The sequence below is a fragment of the Grus americana genome, chromosome 1, assembly GCF_028858705.1.
Source record: "Grus americana isolate bGruAme1 chromosome 1, bGruAme1.mat, whole genome shotgun sequence".
Lineage (NCBI taxonomy): Eukaryota > Metazoa > Chordata > Aves > Gruiformes > Gruidae > Grus > Grus americana.
In genome coordinates this window covers 9,475,212-9,501,999 of record NC_072852.1, presented here as the reverse complement: position 1 = coordinate 9,501,999, position 26,788 = coordinate 9,475,212, and the positions used below count along the sequence as shown (strand labels likewise).

The window sequence follows — 26,788 nt, the reverse complement described above, 5'->3', positions numbered from 1 at the left end:
CAGAGCTGCCTGATGTGGCCAATTTTGGTCAGTTTTCCATAAAGAAGGAAAAGGGCCCGTATGATCCTCCTCATGATATTTCAAGTCCTAATTCCAAAGAATGGAGATGCCAGGACTTTTCAATGACATGACTGTAAAAATTTTATGAGAACTGGCAAGACAGTTCATTTCTCCTACATCTTATTTTCAGAAACCCTGGAGTGGAGTTACTTAGGCTGGAATACTTGGGGGAGGGGGGAACAGGGAGAAGGTAAACTTAATTCTGATAACTATATTAAATAGTCAGAATATCTGCCATGCTGTTATCAACAACAAAAACATGATTTAATTATGACAAGCACTACCTGCACCATTTACAATGTAAAAGTGTGAAAATAAAGCAGTAACTTTTTCTCTTGTTCCCTGTGGAAAAAGAAAAATAACCCCCTCAAAAAAGAAAAAAAAAAAAGAAAAAGAAAAAAAGCAAGAGGAGGCACAACAAAGTCTGATAATTCACTTTCCTTTGGCTTTTCAGTTCCATCACAGCTCTCCAAATTAAGATTTATGTGCCATTTCGTATCTGTTGTTGCTCTTTTCCCCCCTTCAGGGATATAGGTGGATAAGTTTGGATAGGAAACTGTATCCCTCAAGCAAAACTGAAAGGTTTATAAAGTTGCCAATAAAAGTTTGGGTCAGGGCCTAAATATCAATCATCCGCTCATTGTCTTTTTAAACGAGCTCAGGCATTTTCCCAACCACTCCCAGCAGGTCTCTGCCACTATTTTAAAATAAGATTTCAGTGAATTATTTATTTTTTTTTCCCTGTGTTGGCCTCAATAATTTTTCTCTCTCCCCCTCCTTACCTGCCAAATGCATCCATCAGGCTTTTGCCAAAGGCTATCCACCTTTGAAGTCGAGAGGAATTCACTAATCGTGAATGTCAAATCCGCAATAAATGCCATCACCATATGGTATATGCTGCTATTGGGAATTATCTCGAAAGGCCTAGCTGTGAAAAGTCTGGCTATATGTTAGGGGGTTTTTATTGCTAACTTTCATAACTCATGTCAGGTCTTTTCAGTTTCTGTGTTCGTTGGCTTAAGTGAGTGCAACTGTTTCCTGAATTTATAAAAATGTTGTCAAGATCCCTTGATCTCTCTTCCTCTGTCTCTCTCACACAAACACATTCAAGCACAGGGGAATACCGTACCCAGTGGCATACAAATCCAGCAAAAGAGAAGCTTGTAAATAAATAGTATGTCATTGTGCTTACTCAATAAATTCCTGTGTGTGTTAAACTCATGATAAACACATCATAACCACTGATGAAGGCTTTACAGCCTCCTGTCCCATCACACCATCCTGAGTGTAATTCTGTAGTGCATAGGAAGAACTGAGTTTGAAGAGCTGAGAGCAGAATTAGTTCTGATGAGGGCAGGGTGCTGACACAACTGAAAAAAGAGCTAACTGGAGAGCATTTGCTTTAGCTAAAGAAGACAGTATCAAAGTGATGTTATCTCTGTGCCTTGTAAAAACTGTGGAAGTGTACTGTATATTCAAAGCAAGAAGAAATCTACCTTCCTTAAGAACTTGTCCAATAAAGAATGTTTTAACCCCTCAGCCTGTAACGTTCTCAACAAGAACTACGCATAAGGTTAAGAAAGTCCTCAGAAAAATACGCTTTTGTGATCCAAAGAGGTAAGAAGAAAGAAAACAACATTGCAAGAGTTTCACATACCAACTTAGTGATAAAGAAAAAAATTATTACAGAAATAAAATGTCGATGCCATTTGAAACACTTAGGGCAGCGCTCTCAACGTTTGCCTGATGCTTTAGAAAGGTGTGGGTGCCCTCCATGTCCCATGCCACCCCCACCACCCACATGGGAATGTCTTCAGTGGACCTCATGGTGTTTCAAGTAGCACTAAAAAGCTATGTTTGGGCAATGACTTCCCCCTAATTTATATACGGTATATTAATATCCTCTAGGAGCAAACTGAAATAATAGTTTTAAAACCCAGTTGTATTTCAGTAACATGTATCCCTCCACCCAAAAAAGAGAATTTAATACTGTCCCTAGGCAGAATTCATCCATCTTTAAGACTTCTATCACGTGTTTCTGGGAACTGTCGGGACAACTGCATTTCGTTTTCCTGATTAATAATACAAATGAACTGCTGGCAACATCACATCAAAACAAAAGTGGCAGAATCAGAAAAACTGCTGAAAAGTTTACCTTTATAGGAAAGCTTAAGTCTTGGGATATTTTGTTTTGACATTCCGGTGACTGGAAGGAACAGCATCACTAAAGATAACAGGCTGCAGACATGTGGTACTTGGGAAGCTCTCATTCTGCTCTCTTCTGTATCTTCTTTTGCACTATGGTGAAATATCTCCTCGCTTTTCAAACAATCCAAATTTAATCTGGAAGAAAAAACAAAAAACATCTGTTGATTTTTTGCATTATTACATAAATAATAATTCTGAAAGCAAGCCAGATCTATCTTTATAGAGTAGATCATTCAGCATACTTGTTACAAAAGTATTTTTTCTTCTACTATAAATCAAAATGTTGTAAATCTGTTTCTTTAATACTAAACTTACACACTTTGAGGTTGGAAAAATACCTACATATACATAGCTAAAGTTTAAGCGCAAATTAAATTAATGCAGTATCCATAAAAAAACATTCGCCGTTCAAAGGTGATCATGCAACTCTTTAGTTCATGCTGCTCCATTGGATAGCTTAATGTTTTCTAACTCTGTCTTTATCTCAGTACAACAGCTATTGTATGTTTATGCTATGACTAGAATGAACTGCAATATCTTAGATACCACGGGCGTACAAGCTGAGTTAACAATGAGTACATACCCATCATAAACTTTCATAAATAAACTAAGAAATTTGGATAGAGCAAACAGTTGTGTTTAGTTTTCATAGAGAAAAACGCCAATGCAGCTGATGGATTTAAATGTGCTTTTGGTATGATATTTCCAGCAGAGCAACTGCCTCAATTCACCCACCAAAATGTCCTATAAACTTTAATGAGTGGTTCATGCTGAGGTCAATAGGCTGATATGGGACTTTGCTAGCACAGTGTGCAACTAAGCCAGCTTTGCACAACTTTTCTCTTAATAACAGTAATTCGTATTCCGTAAATCTTGAAGTGTTTTACAAATGAAAGTAATTATCACTGTCTTTATTTTCCCTGTGCAAAAATGGCATCGTAAAACTACAGTGAACCTACTTCCTCAAGGTCACACTGCCACACCAGTTGCTGAACAGAAAGCAGCAGCAGTTCTCCTGGTGTCCTGTTTGTACTCACTTATAAGGGATTCCTTTTGCCCGATAACTCCACTTTTGCATATGAAATAATCTGAAATGGCATCCTGAGTTTTGAAGGCAGAATTTGACGGTTAAGAAATCACAGAGGTCAGAGCATGAAAATATCTGTGAGAGCAGATCCTTCCCCCTGCAAGTGCATGATACCAGAGGTCAAGGGAGATAGTTAGTGAAATGACAAATGTCAGTGTTTGAGTAATGCTGTAAATCAGGGAGTGAGGAAATGTTATGGTTAGTAGCGAGATTAATGGCTCATGATTTGCCATGAAAATTCTTTTCTGAAAGGTACTGAAACTGCCTGATTAAAAGAGTAATCCTAGTGCCCGCATCAGCCAGCACTTGCAGGAACATCCGGAGAAAGGCTCCTTGTGAGCTCGTGAGGGATGCAGCACAGCTCGTGGCCCCGGAGCCGTTCCGCAGGTCTGGCACATGTTTGCTGCAGCACGGGGGCCAGAGCACCTCTGTGAGCTGCGGAGGCATCCAGAATCAATTTAGCACCTCATGATGCAGGCAGTACATCCTTCCTGGCATGAAGGGACTGGAAGGAGGACCCCTTCAGTTCTCTCTGCCAGAGGAAACCTCAGATGAAGCTGGGGCTTTCTGAGCATCCAGACCCTCTGCCAATAGAAAAGGCAAGGGAGTGTGCAGGAAGGGCCTGATGGGGAAAGAGAGAGACAGAAACGATTTGTAAATTGCCCGAAGCATCCTTCCTATTGCAGAACATTGAGTTTCTTTCTTCTCAATCCCTTCTTCAACACTCACATCCACTGTCTGAATGCACTACTTTTGGCCAAGTGCCATTACATATTCATGAGATGACATGTAAAGAAAACAAACCAAACATGAAATGCCTCTGGTTCATCTTTCCCTTCCCTTTATTAGGGTAAAGGATTCTGAGAGAAGGGAACTTCTGGTTCATCTTTCCCTTACCTTTATTAGGGTAAAGGATCCTAAGAGAAGTCCCATGCAAGAAATCCCACATTTATTTGTGGTTGAACTATGAAAGACTGCTGTCGACTAGACTATCACAAGGTTATATCACTGTAAAGAAATCTGTTTGGGGGGGAGGGGGGTAAGAAGGGAAAAAGAAGGGGAGTGAGGAAGAGAAGGACTATATTAAGACAAGAGACGTCAGCCCTGTTCATCTTCAGCAGAATGGTAGAGAAAACCGTACTTCAAAAGGAAGGAATCAAGAGGGAGCCAGTCTCACTGCAAATGTGCTGAGAAGTCACAGCTTGCGGGTTTGGGTCTCAGCTAATAGGGATCTCACCAGAGGATTTGGGGCTCATTTTCTTGAGGCAAAGTACAGTGAAGAATCAAGACTAAATTTGTTGCTTATAGAAAAAAACAGTTGCCTGAACACACTGTCATTTGTTTAGCTGCAAATTGAGGATCAGCACCAAACTTGCCCTTTTGGTTATAGCTCACAATCTCATTTTCTCATGTAGGGTTCTTTTGCTAATGGAAACCTTCCTTCTTTTTTTTTTTTTTTTTTTTCTTTTCCCCTTTTATTTGAATGATGTCTGTGAAAAACCATTTGCTTTAATTCCTGACACAAGGCAGTTAGTTTACACTGGAGGCAGCTGCTCTGTGAGCTCGAGCCAACCCTGTCTTGTCCTAAATTCATTGCAATCTGGCCAGATTGTCACATATATTTTTAGTTTATGATGATCTTCTAATACAATTCCAGCTTCTGCACAGAGTCCTTCCAGCAGTCTAATGACTAGCTCAGGTTAATGAACTTCAGACCAACTAACTGGCCATTAATCTTCAGGAAATATCCTTCCTCTCTGTAACATATGCAATGTCAATCAGTGTCCCGTGCTTAAAAGAGCCATACTCATGCTGCTCAGAGGTAATCATCAGACCCATGAACAGAAACAAAGTATAAAACCTAAAAGCAAATCTAACTCCCCCGTTCTTTTTGCCCTCAAAAGTAAGAAGAGTTTTGTCAGAGGACAACAAATTATTGTTTCCTTTAGTTCTTTGATAGTTCTTCTAAGCACCAACATGCTCCAAAACTTCCTCATCATGAACAGACCCAAAATAAACAAGGAAAAGGAGTTTGAAAAGAAAAATGTTGAGGCTAAAGCTGCTTGGCTTCGGCTAGGAAATATCTGCACTGTGTTAATTATCACCTGTGAGACCAACTGGGGAAGGAAGCTATGCATACACCTCGCTGAAGTAGGGGTATTTCCAGAGGAATAAAGGAGCTGTTATTTGCCCCACGTGGGGATGGGAAGCGGGATGCTGAAGAGGGGCCGAGGAGCCTGGCTCCATCCTGCTAGGACCTCCCTGCAGGGCTCATAAATTCGAAATGGACTGTAGGTTAAAACTGCCAAAAGACAAAATGTTGGTCTGCTGGTGTACTACCACCTTGCCAGAGAGAGGCAGCTGGACGTAACTGGCACATGCGTGATGTCACGTCCCTGAAATGAGGCGTCACCTCCCCGCAATTGGTCAGATTTAATGGAGCCTATAAAACAGATTGCTCTGAAGCTACTGTCTGAAAGAGGAAAACCTGGAGCCAATTTACTAAACATAATTTATCCCAGGCCTTTTGTTGCAATAAACAGAGCTCTTCAGCCTCCTCAAACACACAGACAGTAGGGAGCTCTGTGCTTATGGGAGTTTTTTCAGATTGTTGAGCTCAAACCTATCTAAATGCAAAATCTTGCACTCACAAATACTGTGTAGGTTTCCGACTTCTCCTGGCGTCACAAAGTCCAGAGCTGGAAGGACTGTGACCCATCTGCAAACACACACTTTTTTAACAGTAGTTCATGTAACTCTCAGTTTAATTCCATAACAAAAAACTATACGGAACTGGAGAATAATTTAAAACTTGTCTCCAGCACTAGTTTTCCAAGGCCATTTTAAAATTCAGAATTTTTTTACTCCAATAAAGTGGACAATGAAAACTGCTTGCAACAAATACAAAAAAAGCAATTAACCAAATGATATGGCTTAGCTATACTGAATCTAATAGCAATGTTACAAATTGCAAGTAACTGCTGAAAATCTAGAGCAACCTTTGAGTTGGCTCATGTCAATTAAAAAGACCTAGAATAGAATAGAAAAATGTCTGATAGTCACTATGGACTTATAAGTAAGCTGAATAAGTTACCTAGGCCATTTAGTCTCAATATGTAAACTATTATCTCTGATGCCCAAGTTTTTCTTTCTTCTCCTCAGCTGTCCCTGTCTGAGATCTTGGGGTTTTGTTTTATTTTTCCATGGACTGAGCAGAGAGTAAAAGATGTCCCTTGCAAACATCAACCAAATAGCATGTTTAGCCTGGTAGATGAACATATTGCTCTAAAGGATTTAAAACTAATTAGCTGAAAAAAGAAACAAAAAATACCTCACCTACAATTCAATGGTATTGAATTGTATGTTGTCTGTTTTTTTCTTGAATGTTATCTGTCTACTCATATTGTACATAAACTTCATATATATGTATACAAATTTGAAGCATGTTACTTTAACTGCAAATATACAGATATATGTTTCCAATGCATTTACTTGTAGCTGTCTCATCTATAAATTATCACACGTATTCCAAGAGGAAAATTACTATGGTTGTCTACTGTGTGGTTCAAAACTCAACTATAATCATAAAATGGATATCAAATATCCTGTGTTAACAAGAGGGAAAACTACAAGCATACGTGAGTCAGATTTATAACTCATAAAATAAAATAGACTAAAAATAAAATTATATCTCCAGACTTACTTAACATCCTTAAGTTGCTTTTTAAATAACAAAGATGACATTCATCCAGAGCAAAATGAAATGATGTTCTTGTACCCCTTAGATAGATGTTCTGTTGATATATTATTTGGCAGAGGAGGCTTTTCTCTTCAATGTGAGATCTCAGTTTAAAGCTAACTCCATCCAAGAACTGGTAAACAGTATTATTCATCACTATTCTCCTATTTATTAAGTAGCTTTTGTGCTGTTTATAGTGCAGCAAATGTTCTCTTCCAGGATTCTGAAAAAATACTTCTTTTTACAAAAAACCCAGATCAGTATTACATCATTTCCCAACATTAGTAAAAATTACTGAATAAAAAGATAATGGTACAACAAAAAAAAAAAAGTGAGCCTACAGTAGGTGATTTTTTTGGTTTTGTTTTGTTTGGCTTAAATCATCGGTTTTAGTATATCTGGTGTAGATAAGGTTTTGCCATAAAGCAGACCTTGCTATTGCTAAATATCCAGATGAATAATAAAGACTGATACGATGCATAACCCAGCTTATAATGAGTTTTACAAAGCTTTACAGGTTTTACCTTTACTGAGCTCCTCACAGAATTTATACCCTATCCATTCAACACCAGTAATTCGGAATGCAAGAAAAATCTCTGCTCGGATTCTCACTTGAGAAGAGCCAAGTAGAGCAAAATAAAATGGAAGGACTGAGAGACAAGGAGGATGCAACTGAGGGAGCAAAGAGTCAGTAAAAATATCTGGTTTTATTACAGAGAACCATCTGTTAATAAATAAAGCTTTCCAATGGGTAGAAAATGTGTTTGAGGATTACATTGGATTTTTTGTTCATTAAGATAAAGATAAACTCAAGCTAAAGTAAAAATGGAGACAAAGCAAAACATTAGAGACAAAGAATGAACTCACTCACTTATTGGGTGTATTTTTAATAGTTTTCTACATCTTTCTGAAGCTAGTCTACTGATAGAAGCATTTATAAAAGGAGTGTAGTCTGTTCGGAGATAAGTACTGGTAAGAATGGATAACCTTTCTAGAGTGGTCTGTGTCACACCGCTATGAAGAGCTTATCTGACCATGAAATTTACTATCGGGCACTTAAAATTATACACATAGGAAATGAGCATGTTATCCTCAAAAGATACAGGGATATTTTTCAGGTCAGTGTCAGTGGGGTCACGATTACACCCAAAGATTTCACATAGACGTAGAAGAAATCCTTTCAGAATGTGACAAATAGACAGCCATGCACACAGACGTTATATATGACCAGAAACCACGATTCTGAAAAAAATTTGTTTGTGACATTGTATCTTTTGGACATATAATGCATAAATCAAAGACTGATGATAAAAAAAATGCTACTCGGTAACCCTAATTCTTTGTATATTGTGTATTCTTAAAAAAACAAAATAAGACCTATAGTTGTACATTCTATAGCCCGTTTCTCAAGCACAGTGTCTATTGTCTATTGTCTAAGAAAAAGGGTGGGATGGAAAGCAACTTATCATCTGATAATGATATTGCAAAAAGGATATGCATCACAAGAAGTGTGACCAGCAGGTCGAGGGAGGTGATTCTGCCCCTCTACTACGCCCTTGTGAGACCCCACCTGGAGTACTGCGTCCAGCTCTGGGGCCCCAGTACAGGAGAGACATGGAGCTGTTGGAGCGAGTCCAGAGGAGGCCATGAAGCTGATCAGAGGGCTGGAGCACCTCTCCTGTGAGGACAGGCTGAGAGAGTTGGGGTTGTTCAGCCTGGAGAAGAGAAGGCTCCGGGGAGACCTTAGAGCAGCCTTCCAGTACCTAAAGGGGCCTACAGGAAAGCTGGAGAGGGACTGTTCACAAGGGCATGGAGTGACAGGACAAGGGGTGATGGCCTTAAACTAAAAGAGGGTAGATTTAGATTAGATATAAGGAAGAAATTCTTCACTATGAAGGTGGTGAGGCACTGGAACAGGTTGCCCAGAGAAGTTGTGGATGCCCCCTCCCTGGAAGTGTTCAAGGCCAGGTGGGATGGGGCTTTGGGCAACCTGGTCTAGTGGAGGGTGTCCCTGCCTGTGGCAGGGGGGTTGGAACTAGATGGGCTTTGAGGTCCCTTCCAACCCAAACCATTCTGTGATTCTATGATTCTATGATATAGGCAGATGAATAAAATGCCCCACCAGTCAGATGTGCAACTGATATCTTCTGCACATAAATATCTACATGTCTTTCACTTGAGATGCATGTGCCTCTCAGACGGATTTTTTCTTTTCTTTTTTTTTTTTTTGGTGGAAGGAACTATGACTTCAGATATTACGTCTGTAAAAAAGAAAAACAAAGAAAAAGAAAAAACACAAGCCAAAGAAGAAAGCAGTGTATGGCACGATTTAGCAACACACAAGAATCAAAAGGAACCCTAAGCCAAACCTCAGTGTTACATTATTTTAAGTATAGCATGTTTCCCCAGCAGACCAGAAAAACTTCTCAAGCCATGAAAAGTGATTCTAAGACAGGTTTTGTAACTTTGGTATCCAAGCAAAGAAAAGGGCAGTAGGATGAAAATTCCTAGAGACATTAATGAAAAGGTAGACTAGATGAAAACCGCTTCCTGCTGAGTACCGTGACATCTGAAGGTTTTTGAAGAAAGCCAGAAAATTTTCCTCTAAAATGTCTGTCACCACCTGCAGCAGTTGGGGTGGCTTGGCTCAGCTCTGAATAAAGTAGACAGGGAGAGAATGCATGCAGGAAGCTTTGCCTGTGGAACGGCCTTGGCCTGCTGTTGAGAAAATACTGAAAAGCCAGAAAAGTGTCATAATGGCCATCAGAGAAAAGAAATGCTCATTCTGGGGAGACCTGCCTGAACATTTAAATACTAACAGATTGCATTTGTCCTGCTACAACCTGAATTAACCCCAGGCAGCACTGTCAAGCCAGCTAAACCACTGACCCTGCAACTGCCATTCTTTTGTTGGAAGAAACATATACCTACGATGGCCAACTCAAAGGAAGGATTACAGTCTCTTTTTCACCTCCAGGAGTTTTGGCCAATGTTTTGCTATGGAAAAACTGTTCTCTGTACCTCCTTTCATAGGAGACCTTCCAACATCTGCAGGGGTGGAGCATGAGTCCTCTAGCAGTGACAGTTCTATTACCAGAGGTCTGGACTGGCTGGTAGTTCTGGGGTCACCAGTAACTAGTGGCAATGGGGTATTTTACAGATTACTTACTTGAACGGAGACTTGCCCTACCATGTCTTTTGCATGCTTTTGAAAATCCCAGCTTGATGGGAAGATGTTGTAGCACCCTGGTGAAATTTGTCATGAATCAAGCCCAGACTTACTTCTAGGCATGATACAGCAGCAAGGTAAATAATAGTACATGCTCTGCAAGTGTAGAGCCAATGAGCTGTTTGCATGGATATATCTATAGACGCAAGTAGGTAGGGCTCTTCTGTCCTTATCCAAGCAATCCAGACCTAAGCCAGCTCCTACTGTTGTATGGCTCCATTAACTGCATTCTATACAACAATATATTATACATTTCAGCTCTAGATGCATTGGAGGCACCATTAGCCAACCAAATCCATGTGCAGGAAGAAATACCTTGTTTCTGTCCGCTGCTACCCAGCCCACCCATTCAATCAGCAGACCCTACTAAAAAAAAACCCTCAATCAGAAAAAAACAAAACAAACCCTCCCCAAAATTGAAAGAAATAAAGGAATGAGGATTTACATTTACAAATATATTTATACTGTTAATTTAATTTCACAGCAAAACTTTATTGTGCTAAAATTTGTAGCTAGATTTATCTGATGTAAGCAGAAATGTATTGCCAACTAGTTTGGAATTTTGCTTAAATGCTTGTAGGCACTCACAGATTTTCCAGCTGTATCTAAAAGCTGCCTATGGGACTCTCAGAGAAAACTAGCATGTTACAAATATTAAGGACAGGCAACTGCATGTTGTATCTGGCATCTTAATATAATTAACCATTTTTTGAATTATTTGTATTGTACTAATCCTGATAGGATGTTTCATTAACTGCCAGTATTACTTAGTTCATTGTCAGCTGTGTAAAGGTCTGATCTGATAGTTTTCAAAAGAATTCAGGCTAATACAGTTTAGTGATGGTTAAAAAATGTGCACTTCACATGGCAGCTGGGCTTTGATCAAATGTGTTCATTGTATATCCAATGGCATATTTTCACAGAATTCCTTTCGTCAACGTATGGCCTCATTATTTGATGCACTGTCAGTGAACTCTGTACTGCAGTCTGCAGGGCTTTAATATATAAACTGCAGTATAGAGAGAGACATGCCGGAAGGATTTTAATTTACACTTCCAACAAATTTTGATTTAATAATTCATGACTATCTACTTGAACTCTGCTGGAGAAGGGGGGTTTATATCCATTGTCCAACTAATTTTGGATCAACATTTTGTGCAGCCAATATGTAAAATAATATACATATGAACGTGTACACTGCAGTGCAGCGATCTGTGTTGGCACATTATCCCAGTTATTATATTGTTAGACTGAATGCATTTGCTTTCTTCCAAGTTTTTTTTAAATGTTTGATTTCGTTTACATTTGGAGAACGTGTGACAGGGAACCAGCAGAACCACTATAACACATCCCATTTGTAAACTTACACAATTCACTAACTTAATGTGGACCTATTCCTCTCGACGGGTTTCCCTCAGGTACTCATCACCACAGCGCCCGAGCAGCTTAAAAGCTTTAATGCCTCTATTCTCTATCCTCTATCCTTGTCATTGTGAGTTAATTGATTTTTTTAATGTTACCATAGGAGATGACATCACTTGCATAAGGTCACACCAGCAGTTAGGACCAGTACCCACATCCCCTCGGCGTCCAGGCAGTGCCTTAGTCACCCAGCCACCCTTCTCACCAGAGACTACACACCGCTGGCTGTGATTCCTGCGGTGAGATTCATGACTCACATACCACTTCTTCCAGTGTTTTACTCTTGATTTAAGCCCTTGTGCAAACTGCAGAAAATTACAAGCAATCACAGTTTCATTTTCCATAAACAAGAACTTCACAGAGCCGCGTAATGACTAATGTGAGACTGGTGTGAGTTCAGACAGCACGTTATCAAACCTGTAACAGTCCTGTGTTCACTGATCACCAACTTTACCATTTCCAAGGCTTAGGACATGCTGCTACCAGACCCTAAGAGATTTTTCTGCTTGTGTTGCAGCAGAAATCAATTTATATTTGGTGCAATAGAGTTGTTTTGCTGGTCTATTTTTAAGCTGCTTTGTGCAGGGTGCTAGCATGACCGTTCCTGGAATCTGAAACAGCCATACTGAAAAAGAAAACAAGAATTCAGGCATCACCACCTCCATTCAATGCAGAACTATTTCCACTTTGGTTTAAAACCACAATAACTTTCCTTTGTCTCGTGAGGACAAAGTAAGGACACAGAGTGCATGGATGAATCAATACTTCACTGAAAAATAGCAAAGCTTTTTAGACAGTTAACTAGTTAGTTACTGGGGAGTTACCATAACCAGAAGATTAATACAGAAAATGTAGGATGTAAAACACCACCTCTAGTTTCCTTTTCCCCAGTAGATACTTGTCCTCTAAAACAATGAGGTAGTCTCAATCTTGAGGGAGTTCTGAGGCTTCATTCCCTACAAGGGTGGTCAACACTGGAACAGGGGTTCAGAGAAGTTGTGAATTCTCCATGTTTGCAGGCATTTGAAACTCAGCTGGACATAGCTCTAAACAATCTGACGCATAGCAGAAGTTATCCACCCTTTGAGCTGCAAATGGGACCATATGACCTCCTGATGTTCCTTCTAACCTAAATTTTTCTATTAGTTCTTTCAACAGCTAATGGACAGAGGGATCACTGAACCAGATCAGACATTGAAGGTCTTCAGCAACATCCAACACCTTTCCACTGATCAACTTAAGGCTCTGACAGCTATCAAATGACTTTTCCTACTCTTTAGTGATCACCCTTATATTTCCAAGGACTCTTCTGATGAGGGCAATGCCTACCTGGTCTGCTGACAAATAAACTCCTTTACTACTGAAATCTGACTGAAATTAGGAATTTTTTTTCTTTATTTTATAAAATTCCTTTTATAAAACTGTCCAAAAGCTGCAGTAATTTTAGAGCTTATTCACAAGCAGATCATAAATCCCTGGATCAAGAATAGCAATGTGTGCATAGAAGAGGTGAAGTGCATACAAAATAGGTACAGACACTGCATTAGCTATATAACTTAATCCAGTATGTCAAGGCTGCCAGGTATCGTTCACCCACACAGTCCTGGTTTGCCCATCCCATGAGAACTAAACACAGAACTGAGTGTGAAAATTATTGACACTGTATTTGAAATAATGCTTTTGTCTGCACTGATGAGACAAGAAGGGGATTTCTTCCAGGTTTCCCCCACTGGAGCTAGAAGAGGAAGCTGGGTGAGAAACACCACTGGATGAACTGCTGACAGCCAAACTAAATCAACAAGTTCTGCTCACCCAGAAGACAAAATATCAGCTGTGTATTCCAGCCTGATCTCTCTTTTCTGTCCAAATTTCTGACAGTCTATCATCTCAGTTGGATCACGCAGTGGAAGCCACTGTAGTTACCACGTGAAATGCTTCTCAAGGTTGTGTGGAGAAAAATTACTAGAAAGGACTGGTCTTCCATGCCGGCTTAGCTAGAAAAGGGATGTGGTGGAGAAGATTAAGTTGTGTTTCCATAGCCATGACTGAGCAAGTGGCAAACATCCACCACAGGTGCTTGTTCTGTAGGGGATCCCACTCCCTGGTAAAACAGGCACCCCTCAAAGAAACCAGGGCTGGAAGATGTCCAGGGCTCTTCATGTCAGATGGGCCCTATGTAAGATTATGAAACCCCTTGGGATCATCATGATTAACTATCTTCCTTAAGCTGTTCCCCACCAGGCCTTAGTGCTTTTAAACCACTGACCCCTTGAATTAAAGAGGTAGATTTCTCTTTTCACAGCTGTGACTCAACACAGGGAGGAATTCAGAGACATCTGAAAACAAAGCCAGAGAGAATTTAAAACAAAATCCTTCAATGACAGATTTAGAGAGTGATGGCTGCAGCTGGAGCTTACAAATATAACAACTAACTAAATAAGCATGCATTATAGAAAAGCCTTACACGGACAGACCCTGTGAAGTGCAATTTCTTCACAAGGAACCAGAAAAGCAGAACTACTAGGAATAAATCATCAGAAAAACTAGATATTGGCTGTTCACAAGGAGCCTTAGTCCATGGGTCCTTCAGCAAACTTAACAGTAACCACCTCTGAAATGAGGAGATAGGTGATAACCTGTTAGTCAAATTAAAGCTTGATTTTTTCTTTTTTTTTTTTTTTTTTAAATCTGCAGTACAAAATTGAAATTCCTGTGCCTGCGGAGGAATAAAACCCCAACAAGATGTAGTTTTTAAAACTTATATGACACCTTTCATACATCCAATTTAAAATATATAGTGACTAGTACATGTTAATACATACATATTGAGTCTTTGCAAAGGAAATGTATTCTTACTATTCCAGTTTCACGGCTGGGGAAGCTGACGCTAAATGTACTCAGTAGCCATCCTAGGAGGACTTGAAGTGAATAAGGAGCGGAATCAGATTATATTAATTAAAAGTTATCAATGCCAATATCTTAAACACAATATGCTTCTTTCTACCCAGTTGCATGAGCCACCTGACACAGCGTATCAGTTTTAAATAAACACGCACAAGTGTAAAGATGAACTTTAGAAAATGCAACAAATATCTTGAAGATACTCAGGCATGGAAGATGGTTACAGAGGAATAAACCTATTGACCATCTTCACACAGTACTGCAAAAGCAAAACAATGACTACTGGAAACTTGCTTCCCTTGTCTGCTCAGCTGGGGTGTGTGACTTGCATTAATAGCCCAGGGAATAATGTACTTGCACTCAGACCCAGGACTGACTGATGTCAAATGAAGTTCAACCATTCATATTAATGGGGATCAGCATTTGTCGGAGGGAATGGAAGTCTCTTAGACCTCAGGGTCAAGAATTGACAAGCTATCGAACATTTTCTCTGTTGTGCTGACCATCTTCCATCTTCAATGAGATCAGCTGTCTAGACCCTTAGTCCCACTACAGCTGCTTTGTGCTCCTCCTGAGGCACAGAAAGAGCTCATTGCTAATTCTTTCTGTGTAATGTGCAATGCAGGGTGAGGTCTCACAACTCCCTTTCTAGGACACACAGAATAGTCGCATTTCTCTGGAATCCAGGAAAAACATAGACACATGCATGTAAACTGTGAGTTTTATAATTCTGGACATCTCTGACTGACTAAGACATAGGGTGACAGAAGTGCCACTTATGACCAAAAAAAGCCTACTGAAAGCATCATCTAAAAAGAACAATGACTAACAACTTGTACCAAGAAAATTATTGCTAAACTGCTACAGTCTCACACCACTAATAAACTGGGAGGAGGAAAAAAGCAGTTTTGCTTTCAGATGGACTTTCTGGAAAAACACCTTCTCACAGCATTTTTTCTTGACAGGTTCCAGAGTATCTATAAGCTTGTGGGTTGTAATCACTCTAATGATCAGGAAGCAGTTATTTCAGACTGCTGATACAAGTCTGTGGCTTATATCATCTGCCAAAATATTAAAATATGCAAAGAAAAACACTGCAGCAGAACTTTGTGCTTCTTAAGTAGAGCAATTTTGGGAGTAAGGACAGTTACAATTTTCACCATCATCATTAAGTCTCATCATATTAAGAACAACAAATAACACTATTGATAACTGTAACTTTTTTAAAACTTTTTTTTTTTGCAACAATTCTGCCGGAGGCAAATTTAAATTTTATGGATGATAAGAAAGTAGGCTGTTTCCAGTAACATTTACAAGTTCTAACCCAGCTCTGGCAGTCAGGACATGCAGAGTGAGTCAGTTCAGAAAGCCCACTCAAACCTTGGCATCTCTATTCCTTTAGAGGCACCTCAGCCACATTCTTGTTTTTCAGAAGTGCTTGTATAAACATTAAAAAACACAAAACAATAAAAAGATAAGAAACCAGCATGCAAAGCCAATGCTAACAAAGGATGAGACAAATGAAAAAAACAAAAAACAAAAAACCCAAGATTAAAATAAATTCCTTATGTGCATAATAAATTTCAATATTATGAGTCACTGAATTGGCTCATGAACTATGAATTGACTGTGTCCCTTTTAATTGTTCCACATAACAATCTCCTTTCTGGAAAAGAGGAACATCTCTAGCAGACATAGCTGCTACAGCTGATTGCTTCTTTGTTGATCGATAATATATGTGTACCGTAGCACAAGTTATGGAACTGAAGTTTGGCTACATGTTTAGAAAGCAGCACGTAGAAGATACGCAGCTAGATCAGCAAACGCCTTCTGTACGTACTTGGAGAATTACCAGAAGAAATAACCAAGAAAACAATGCAAATCTATTCCTCACAGTAATATAAGATGAAATGGAAAAGCTTAAAAAGCAAGACTGCAAACCTATGCAGTCTGTAACTGAGAAAGTAATCACATTTGAGCTTCTTTCAACACTCAAGTTTTCTCGCAATTTGCTTTCCTTAGCAATATGTATCACAAAACACGTTACTGATTTTCTACATTTAAGCAGTTCTGGGTTTTCTCCACCTTCAACATTCATTTCCTGTTCCAGAAAAAGCCTCTCACACAACAACTCCTTACTTAAATAAGAACATAAAAATGTTTATAATGGCAAGACTGAAGGCTCATCCAGTCTACTAGTCTGTTTTCAACAGTAAGTGTAAGGAAGAATAAGAACAGAACATTCATATACGATATTTCCCCACCCTTTGTGCTCCCCCTTCTCTCCATCTATTTTCAGCCTAGGAGATTTGCTAAGCCTACCATGGCTTGTCTATTTTGTAACCTCCAAGTAGATATCACTTTCAAGTACTTGTCCAGCCTCCCTTTGAGCCCTTGTAAAATTCTTGCATCTGCAACACCATCTGGCAAACCATTTTTTATGCCTACTACCCAATGCATGAAGACCCACTTCCAATACCAACAACGTAATGTGACAACATATTAATTTCCCCTCATATACCACCACCTTCATAGTATTAGCCAGAAAGTAGATCCTACTTGGCAATAAAAATAGGAAGATTCTGACTGAATTGTCATGATCATCCAACTGTTTTCACATTAGAGACATTATACATGCTACCTCCTTACTTTGCTTTGTATAATAGACTCACAGGGTGGCTGGGAAATTAAGAGAAAACTGGCTAGAGATAATTAAGGTGATAGTAGTGGTCAGCTCCAATAACTGCTGCCGAAGAAAAATACCTTGCTGTGATCGCCACACAAGATGAGATGTAAAATTTCACATCTAAATCTTTGGTCAGAATCCAGGACCAGCTTTGAACATGCCAACAAAAAAGTTCCAAGGTTGGCAAATACATGGGTGGGGTAAAATCACAGCTTAGATCAGTGAGAGAGAAACCCTTCAGGTTTCACAACCAACAGTGGCTCAACACCAGTAGCAGAAGGGCTCCCGCTCACTGTTCTTGGTGAACACCTTCAGGTGGTAGGGTGGAAAAAGCATCCCAGTATGCAGCAGTTGTGTAGGTCTGTCACCTCTCTCCCTGACAAGGCCCTCTGCCTCTCTCACGTTGCAGCAAAATTCAATTTTACTGTACTGAAATGGCCAGGTTTTCTCACATTTAGAACTTTTACTCTCATTATAAATGAAATAAAGGGGAGGAGAGGGGGGAAAGGGTGTTACTTTTGCACAAGTTGATAATATATCTTTAAAATCTTCTGTTTGCAAAATTGTTAAGATAAATAATTTAAGAAGTGTATTTTAAGATTTATGTTATCAAGTGACTATGTGGAAATACAGTTGTAAGCTCTATTAATCTTTATGTTTCAAGGTGTGAGCGCTGTAAGAAACAATATCTTGTAATTTAGAACAGTAAAATTGTGAAGATTTATGTTTTCCATTGAAACATCTGGTCTTACCCACTCTTGGTGACAGAATGGCAGAGTGGATGAGCTACTTCTTTATTTCAGTCAAGCGTTTCCTTGACTCCTGGACTTTATGTTAAGACATGATGAACATCTTACTCCCAGTAGAGACTTTTTACTCTCATGAAGTCAGTAGGTCAGAACTTGAAATTTACAGCTCGTGAAAGGGATTCCTTATCTGAGTTTGTTATAGTCTAGCGGAGCAGTAGACAAATATAAATACTAAGAAGCAATTGTACTTTATATACCCCATACTTATACTTCGCACATGTAAAGTCGTCAGTTCAAGGGCCTGCCAGAATGCAGCTTCTTTAGCAATATCCCACATCATAGTGAATCATAAGGGGTTGCAAATATCCAAACGGGTTACATCTCATAGAAATGCTGCAGTGAGCCCTATGGAAAAAAGTTCCTTTCCTTTTACAACAACAAAGATGTCAACTCACTATTATAAACTGTAATTACTCCAAAGGATCACATTAGTTATATTTACTTGTTTAGAATTAAAAGTTATTTCATTCTTTTGATTATATCTATCAAAAGTCAAATTTCAAGTTAAATTAATATCTGCAGTGGATCACAATAATGTAATGACATTTCTGTCATTGCCTAGTGAATTTCAGAGCTATTTAAAAAAATACACATATTCAAAAGTTCCTTGACCTTTTTCATCAAAAAACTAACATTAAAACGATGACAGAAAACATTACATTTTCTGAAAAAAAAAAAAATCCACATTAAGTTTTAAAACAGAAAAATTACTCCTCCTTTTTCAATTACAGTGACTTTTAAGATTTTTCCAAAGGTAGCTACAATTTGGCTTTGATCCTGCTATAGCAAAGTGCCAGAAATACCTAATTATAGCAGGGAAAGTGTTGTGTGCACACATACATATGTGTTTGTCTACAGTCTGTATGAGCAATTGAAAAATATCTAACATCATACACACACAGCAAATCACGTAATTAAAATTACTCTTATGCAGAGTAAATTTGTCTTTAAAGTAGAAAATAATGGAATGACAGCAGAGACTTCTCAATACTAAACCATACTGCTTCATTTAATGAGTAATCCCTGGAGCACATGGATGTTTACCTCACTCTGGGCAAGCTCAAGTGCATGGACAGACAATTCGAATACTTCAGCTGATGTGCGATAACTTGTTAAGCAGCTGCGATGCAACGACATACTTTCATGGGCTTATAGACTGCATTTATACATTTTCCTTCATGCCAATATGACTTTTGACTCCCAAATATTAAATGCCTAAAAAATATCGGCATGTTCAAAGTTGCCTGAATCTGGACCACAAATCACTAGAGACTGTTAAAAACTGGAACCTATGTCTGAAGTCTGTCCAAGTTTGGCAGGTACTGTGTCTGAATCCACTCTGCCTTCAGAAAAAGTAAAAAAAAAAAAAAAAAGTAAATTAAAAAGACAGACAAGATTTTGCAATAGGAACAAAAAAATACAGTTAAGTTACATTGTTTCTTAGTTGAATAATGGCTGGATAGCAGATTTATTAATATGAGCAATTGGTTGAATATAATTTAAAAAAAAAAAAAAAAAAGAAAATGTAGACATAGGCTGTAGATCAATAGTAAATGCTGTCAAATGGCTTCAGAGAGTCTCCAAGTTTTGCTTTGGGAGAATGGCAAAAGGAGAAGGGATATTGCTAAAGCTTCATTTCCCACCAATTTTACACCATCACTTCTTGTCAAAGTGTAGGGTGCAAAGTTCTGAGACTGACATTTAGCAAAAGCAATGCTTAAATTATAAAAAAAAAAAGCACATCTAATAATAGATAAATCAGGAGTTGCAATGAACAAGGAACGTCCCAATCTAACATTAGTATTCTTTTAGCTATGTTTTAATGTTTCATCACTCATGCAGGACACAGATTTCATTGCTTTAGTCAATCCTGCAGAGGCTACTGTGCATCTTCTTCAGTGTAGTGCCTCCTCACTTCTCAATGAAATCTGTGAAAGCTGAAGGCAGTGCTTCAAACTAGTCATTAATTTTCTAGGCTTTTAGACTTTATATAAAAATCTTATTTTTCTCTAGGTTCATATTACTAGGTAAGGAATGTTAAATACAAACAGAAGGTATACACTGTACTGCTTTGTAATATGTGAACCCTAGAATCTCACAAATGCCCCCTTTTCTATATGTCCTTCAATGTGTTTGATTCAAACTTCTGGCTGCCAGTGCAAAAGAAGTTTTAAAGTGATTTGTAATGTTGTTATAGCCATAATAGACTAACGATATAAATGATGCAAGGTTCACAGAAAAGTAACTTGTGCATACTCAGATACGGGCATGCAAGGTACATATATCTGTGTCTTGTTCCATAGGGAATTTTTGTCATTCACAGTGCCTGATTATTAGTTTCCAGCTTATTATGATCTTATTTCTTAAAAATTAAAAATAGAATGCATTTCAGAGGCTTTTTTTTAAATGAAGCAGAAAGTACCAATCAATGATCATCTATATTTTTGCTGGCATTGTTCTGTATTTCACACAACAGACATTTGATATCAAAGCATGGATGAAATATCAAAATTCCTTCAAATGCTTATCTCTTTTAATGATAACTGCAGCTGCACTCAAAAGCTGCTGCCCTTGGTATCACTTGCATTCCCAGAGGAGTATAAATCTCTATGAGGCAAAGGTTTAAAAAAGGTATTCTTTTCAGGGCACTGGAGAAACACACAGTTTTATCCTTTTGATGTTGCACAATAGTATTATTGGGCTAACATGCTAAAATATACATTATTTCTATTATTTTTTTTTCCTGAGGTTAATCTATTATCACATTATTAATCTGAAAACAGGCCACAAGAAAAAACAGGATGAGAGATCCAACAAATTCAGAATTCAAATACTGTCATTTGGGCCACTGAACATCTTCAATGGAGCAATTTAGTCCAAGGCATGGGAATAGTGAAAAAGAAATATTGTGAAGAGACAGTACTGAAAGCTGGTTGCTATCTGTTTGAGATCAAAGGGGATCAAAGCAAATATGAAATTGTCTTGTAGATAAGGTAATAATGTACATAGTGATCTTGAATTGTTTAAATATTCATATTTCTACATTTCATTTTAAAAGGTGTGCATTTAAATCCCATGACTAATCCAACAATGAAAATCACAAAGTAGTAATATAAAATTAAATTTAAAAATGAGACCTATTCCATCCTTGAATCAGAAGTGTATCTTTCATCATAGTAATGCCATATTGTTTTTAAAACCTAGTGACTATATTTGTTTAATTTAAGGTATAAGTCCCTGGTTATCACTGCAATTTTATTTGTAAGTCATCTAATATGCACTGCTATAGCTGTTCGATGTATATTTCCAAAAACCAGAAAAAAACGTAAGACCTAGAGACATATCACCACCTCTTGCAGAAATGTCACTCATGCTATGAATAAAGCATAAGCTTAGAAAAACATCATCACCCAACAAACAAATAGCATTTGCTCAACCAACTACATGTGTCTGGAATTGTGCTCCCGAGCTAATTGGAGACAGGCTCTGGTGCTGTGCTGCAGGATGCCGCAGTTGAGAAATCCCTCACACTGGTCATGCAGAGTTCAATGCGCCGTGCAACAGCAATTGCTTAACTCTGGGGGCGTGAGGCACGGCGAAAAATCTCAGAAACCAGACTGGGAACCAATGCTGTCGTTTGTCACGGGCAACCTCGGCGGTGCGAGGAAGCCAGCGAGATGGACAGGGACCTGAGCGAAGCTGCCCGTAAAGCTGCGATGTGCCAGTGCAAAGGGGGAGCCCCGGTCTGGGGGACAGCTGGAGCTGTCGTACGGTGGAAGAGCACTGGGAGAGATGAAGGGGGGATAACAGCAAGAAAGGATCAGGTCTCCTGAGCAAAGTGGAGGCCAGCACCTGTTCCCACAAGCACTGCCCCAAACCACCACTGCATCTGTATTCGGCTGTGTCAAGCTGAACTGGGGCACGCCTGTGCCTGGGACACCATGGTGACTGGCGTGGGAGGGATTATTGCCTTTTGTTAGTCTTCCTCTCAAAAATGGAGGAACATCTAGATGAAACAGAAATTATTCGCTACTTAAATAGGAAAAGTTGGGCACCCAAAACCTCTATGCTCATGTTCAGCACCCAACTCTAAACTGATGTTTGATTTAGAAGGCTACTGCTGCAAGATAGCTACCTATGACTCTCCTGTATATCCAAAGACAGACAGAGAAACAAATAACAAATGAAGGAGCTTGGTCAGTCTCAAAATCCTGTCCTAATTTTTAAAATTCACTAGGTCCAAGTAATGAACTAAAAGATACACTCACTGGGATCTGGCCCAGTCTGATATCCAAGTTGGAGTACAGAAAATTTCAAAACTCTGCAACAACTCCTCTCCGTCTTTCCTGCGTGTCAGACTAACCCCGACCCTGAGTGTATCTTCAGCCTTGTCCAACAAGTACTTCCAGGCAGGATGTTGCCTGTAAAACCCTCATGCATTAATTCCACTAACTGGAGCATTCAAAATAAAAGCAGAGCTTTCAGAAGGGGACCAAAAGGCAATGTTACCTTTCCGATGGTAACATGCTATCAGCCACAGCCAAGGCTGGGAACTCATGCGTTAGTGAGGTATTGAGCTAACGTCTCCACAAAAAAAAAAAAAAAAAATTTGACCTGATCAGCCAAACTGTGGACCTTGATTTATCCATCTGACAGCCCTGTTCAGCCCTGCTGGGTTGGACTTTGCCCGGTGCCACTGCCGGGAAGCCGCAGGGCATCTCAGTGAAAAGCACCTGCAAAAGGAGCAGAGGGGGAGAGAGGAACACTCCAGACGTGGTAAAATAGGTTTAATAGAGTTGGAAGTGGAAAAGGGCTGAGCTGATTACCCTGTGTGAACTGGCTGTAGGAACAATACCCAAACTAAAGATGATCTGACACAACTGTCACAACAAAGCCAGCTCTGACAGACATCTGACAGGGCAACATCTTTTTAAAAAATCCTCAGGATATTAACTGCATATTTGTGTGTTGTATTAAGAAGAGTAACGTCATGACAACAGCTCAATTTAGCACAAACAATAGGCCAATAAATACAATACTAGTGCTTTAAAATAATTAAATAACCATTTGTTCTTGCATTTATGTTGTTTCCAAATACTGGCAGAATTCCTTCAAATAAACAAACAGTTCTACAGTTCTTTTCTTTTTTTTCTTTTTTTTTCTTTTTTTTTTCTTTTTTTCATTTTTAAAGATTACATGTTGGCAGTAATTTAGGCAAATCTGGACATTTGTTCCATTCATCTGAGGTGGAAACAACAGACACATCTATCACGTTGCATTTTCACTCTTAGAAAGCCAAAACGAGGGCCCTCCAGGGAACAAGAAGTTTAATTATAAACTATCACTGCAAAACAAGATAGATTCTGGGACATATCTCTGGGAACACATTCAATACACTAAGCCAAAATAATCCAAAATGTAATTTCTTTTTATTTATTTATTTATTTTTAATTTTAATGCAGGGCCATAGTTCTTTTTTTTGGTGTAAAAGAGAAGAGTCAGCGAAATAGCAATCAATTACAGAGGCGCAGAGTTTGTTGCAAAACAATGTTCATGATATGGTTAGTGATTCTGCAGAAGCGCTCACAAGAATGGAAAAACACCAGCAGTGTCATTGATTAGCAGTCCATTTGTTTTTTAAACTGTGCACCAAACTTGTTCTGTGCAATACTGAGAAAATCTGAAGTATAAAATAAGAGTCACAGTGCAAAACAACACCACCTTTTCTGCACTGTAGTTTTCAGCTTCAGTTCTTACAGAGCTTTTTATAATTGTTGTATCAGTTGTTACAGCAGAATTATATTAATGAAAAACAGAATTACCCCCCTATTTTTTCCTTTTCACCCTCCTCACCAAGAAAAAATAGGAAACTTATTGCAGAATTTTCAGATTGAAATATTTCTTAATCACACATGATGCATCAAATAGTTGGTTCATTTCTACCCACAGAAAATTCCCCTAGTAGGAAAATGTGTTTGTTAATAAATAAAATTTAAATTAAAAAAAAAAAAAAGTTGAAAGAAGTTGTAACCCTCCTACAACTCAGTGAGGCTATTTAATAAGGCTGTATTTTAGATTTCCATCGTGTAACAGAAGAAAATGAGTTATGTCAATAACACTGTCAACAAGGTCAAGCCCCATAGGAATCCCTATGAATTCCTTCTAAAATCCTGTGTAGATCTGTAAACTGTGTCATGATCTTACCCACCACATCGGTGAAGCGTGGAGCTTATTTTAAACAACTGCATACTGGCAGCCTAATTCTGTTTTCACAAAGATGAACCGGATCTCTGGAAAGGCGTATAGCTGTCTCATTACACGAGAGGCGTCCATCAGGTAAATTGATTCTCCTGAGCAAATGAGTTGTAGAAGTAAACATGAAAGGTTTGTACTGAATCTAATTTAGAGAAATAAATACTGAAGATACCATGTTCTAAAATCCGCGCAAGGCATTAAAGATGAATGCTAATTTGCCTTTTCTAAGAAGATACATTTCTACTTACATCAAATACATAAATTTGTAAGAATACTATTACCCGTGGTAATACTATTGGCCACGTTCGATACCTTTGAAGGTATTCAAGCCTCTTGAGATCACGCAATTTCTAAACATGATAATGTGAAAATGGAATTTTTTTGCCTAAATCGTGGTAATCAATACTTTAGAAAAGCTTACAGTTGCAAACAGTGATTATCTGATTATTCATTCTCATTTGCCTTCTTCAGTCTTTTCCCAGCTATTAAGTCCCTTGTATTTTACTGAATGTCTCCACTTTTTTAGTGAAATTAACGGAAATTTATAGTAAAGGTTTATAACAAAATCTCTAATATGGAGCTGTATCAGAGTAATGCAGAGAGTAATCAGTAAGGGACACATTGGCATGCGCCCACTAACTTCAGTGAAGTTGCACTAATTAGGTAGAAAAGGATCGTGACCATCCTGACCCTATAATATTGGTGATACTTGTGTTCACTAGTACACAAATATTAAATTTATCGGCTTGGTTCAAGTTCTGAATTCTTTTGACAGAATAATTAGTGAGCACATTCATTCAGATAATTTGAATGAAAGTAGAGCTTGCCATTTATAAATTTAATGTTAAAATATTTTATAATATCTCTAAGGTTCAGGCTCACTTCTATTCAATTTAGGTACCTGAAAAATAGAAGCTGGCAGCCTGGTCGCTTGAAAATAAATGCTTAAGCAACGGAGACAAACAGTAACCACCAGAAGGTGAAACTACCAACCTGAGCTGCATAGTGCCTTCTGTTGATTCTAGTTATGTATCAGATCCCATATGGGAGGAAAAACGGTAGGTCTGTGCTATGATTTGTTTACCTATTTGACTACACCCAGACCAAATAAATGCTTCCAAAACCAACAAAAACCATTACTAGAACAATTACTTTTGTTCCTCCATTTCCAGATCTACGTATAGTTACTCCCTACGTAATGCCCTTCACCCAGTATCATTTGCTGAAACATCATAAACCCCTGACATGTCTGAGCATGGTCCTCAGGAGGTAGGAGGTAAAGGAATGAATCCCTCCGATGGTTGTGCAACAGGCTCTTATCCTCCTGCTACTAAAAAGGAAAAGTATATTAGCGATGTTAGGTGTACATGTCCTTATTGTGTTAATAGTCTCACTTGAGAGGAAATGAAAGAAAATGTCATGCTGCAGAAAAGAGATGCCGTGATAAATGAAATGAGAAGATTACAAGGCCAAGAACTGAAAAGTTACAAATGTCAGCGCTACAGCTGGAATGTGACGGCAAACACCGTGATCCTGCCTCTCACAGTGAGTCTGTGAAGCAGAGGGAAAACAAACACAATACTTTATTAAGCTCATGTAAAAATAACAAGACAATATTTCTACTTCATTGGTGTCGTTCTCATTTGGTGTCCACCCTCTCTAGGAATGACACAGAGGTTCTGAGGAACACATGCTTTCTGACTGCATGATTAAAAAATGCAGCCTAGTGCATATACATTAGCGAGTGGGAAGGAATGAAAGTGCAGTTATCCTTTGGGATGCTGATAACGAAAGCACTTGCTGGTTATTTCTCATTGCTTCCAATGGAGGGGCGCATGGCTGGAAATCGCTGAAAACTGACATATCCACATGTCTATTCGTGCTTTATTAGTATTAAACAAAATGAACACAGTATTTTCTTCTATTATCTGGGCAGATATATCGTCTCTATTCAAGTAGTTAAAGAGAGGCCTTATTAGTCCTGTACACCATTAAGGGTTATACCTCTGCCTCCTCTTGTCTTCCAAAGCAGTGAAATGTTCTGCTCAGTGGGTGTCAAAGAACCAGACTAGATTATAGAATTGCCATGTCAGGTACCAGAAATCTTCTGAAAATGTGACAGAATATTGCTGCCTGGTGATACAGAAATGGGATGGGGAACTTGTACCAGTCCTAGACTAGAAACTAAAGGTAAAAAAAGAAAAATCTCCTTTTTTCTCTCTCCCAAGCTTTTTTATTTACAAAATTTGTAATTCTTTCCTTTTTATATATATGAATTTACAAATGTAACTGAAGCAAACTGATTCAAGGAACTGAAAACATATCAGTACTCTTTCTTAAGACCCTGTATTTGTCAAACCATCCATGACTAGCTTCTGATACTTCTTCTGTC

The 26,788-nt window shown here is 38.6% G+C and overlaps 1 protein-coding gene across 4 annotated transcripts in view; it reads right to left on the bottom strand.

Moving 5' to 3' along the window:
- SEMA3D (semaphorin 3D) overlaps window positions 1–26,788 on the bottom strand; it is a 146,235-nt gene that overhangs the window by 97,016 nt on the left and 22,431 nt on the right. For all 4 annotated transcript variants that reach the window (XM_054830619.1, XM_054830606.1, XM_054830614.1 and 1 more), the window contains exon 2: window positions 2,216–2,403. In XM_054830619.1, the coding sequence (XP_054686594.1) occupies window positions 2,216–2,330 (115 nt within the window). In that variant the 5' untranslated portion in view covers window positions 2,331–2,403. The remainder of the gene's footprint in view (window positions 1–2,215; window positions 2,404–26,788) is intronic.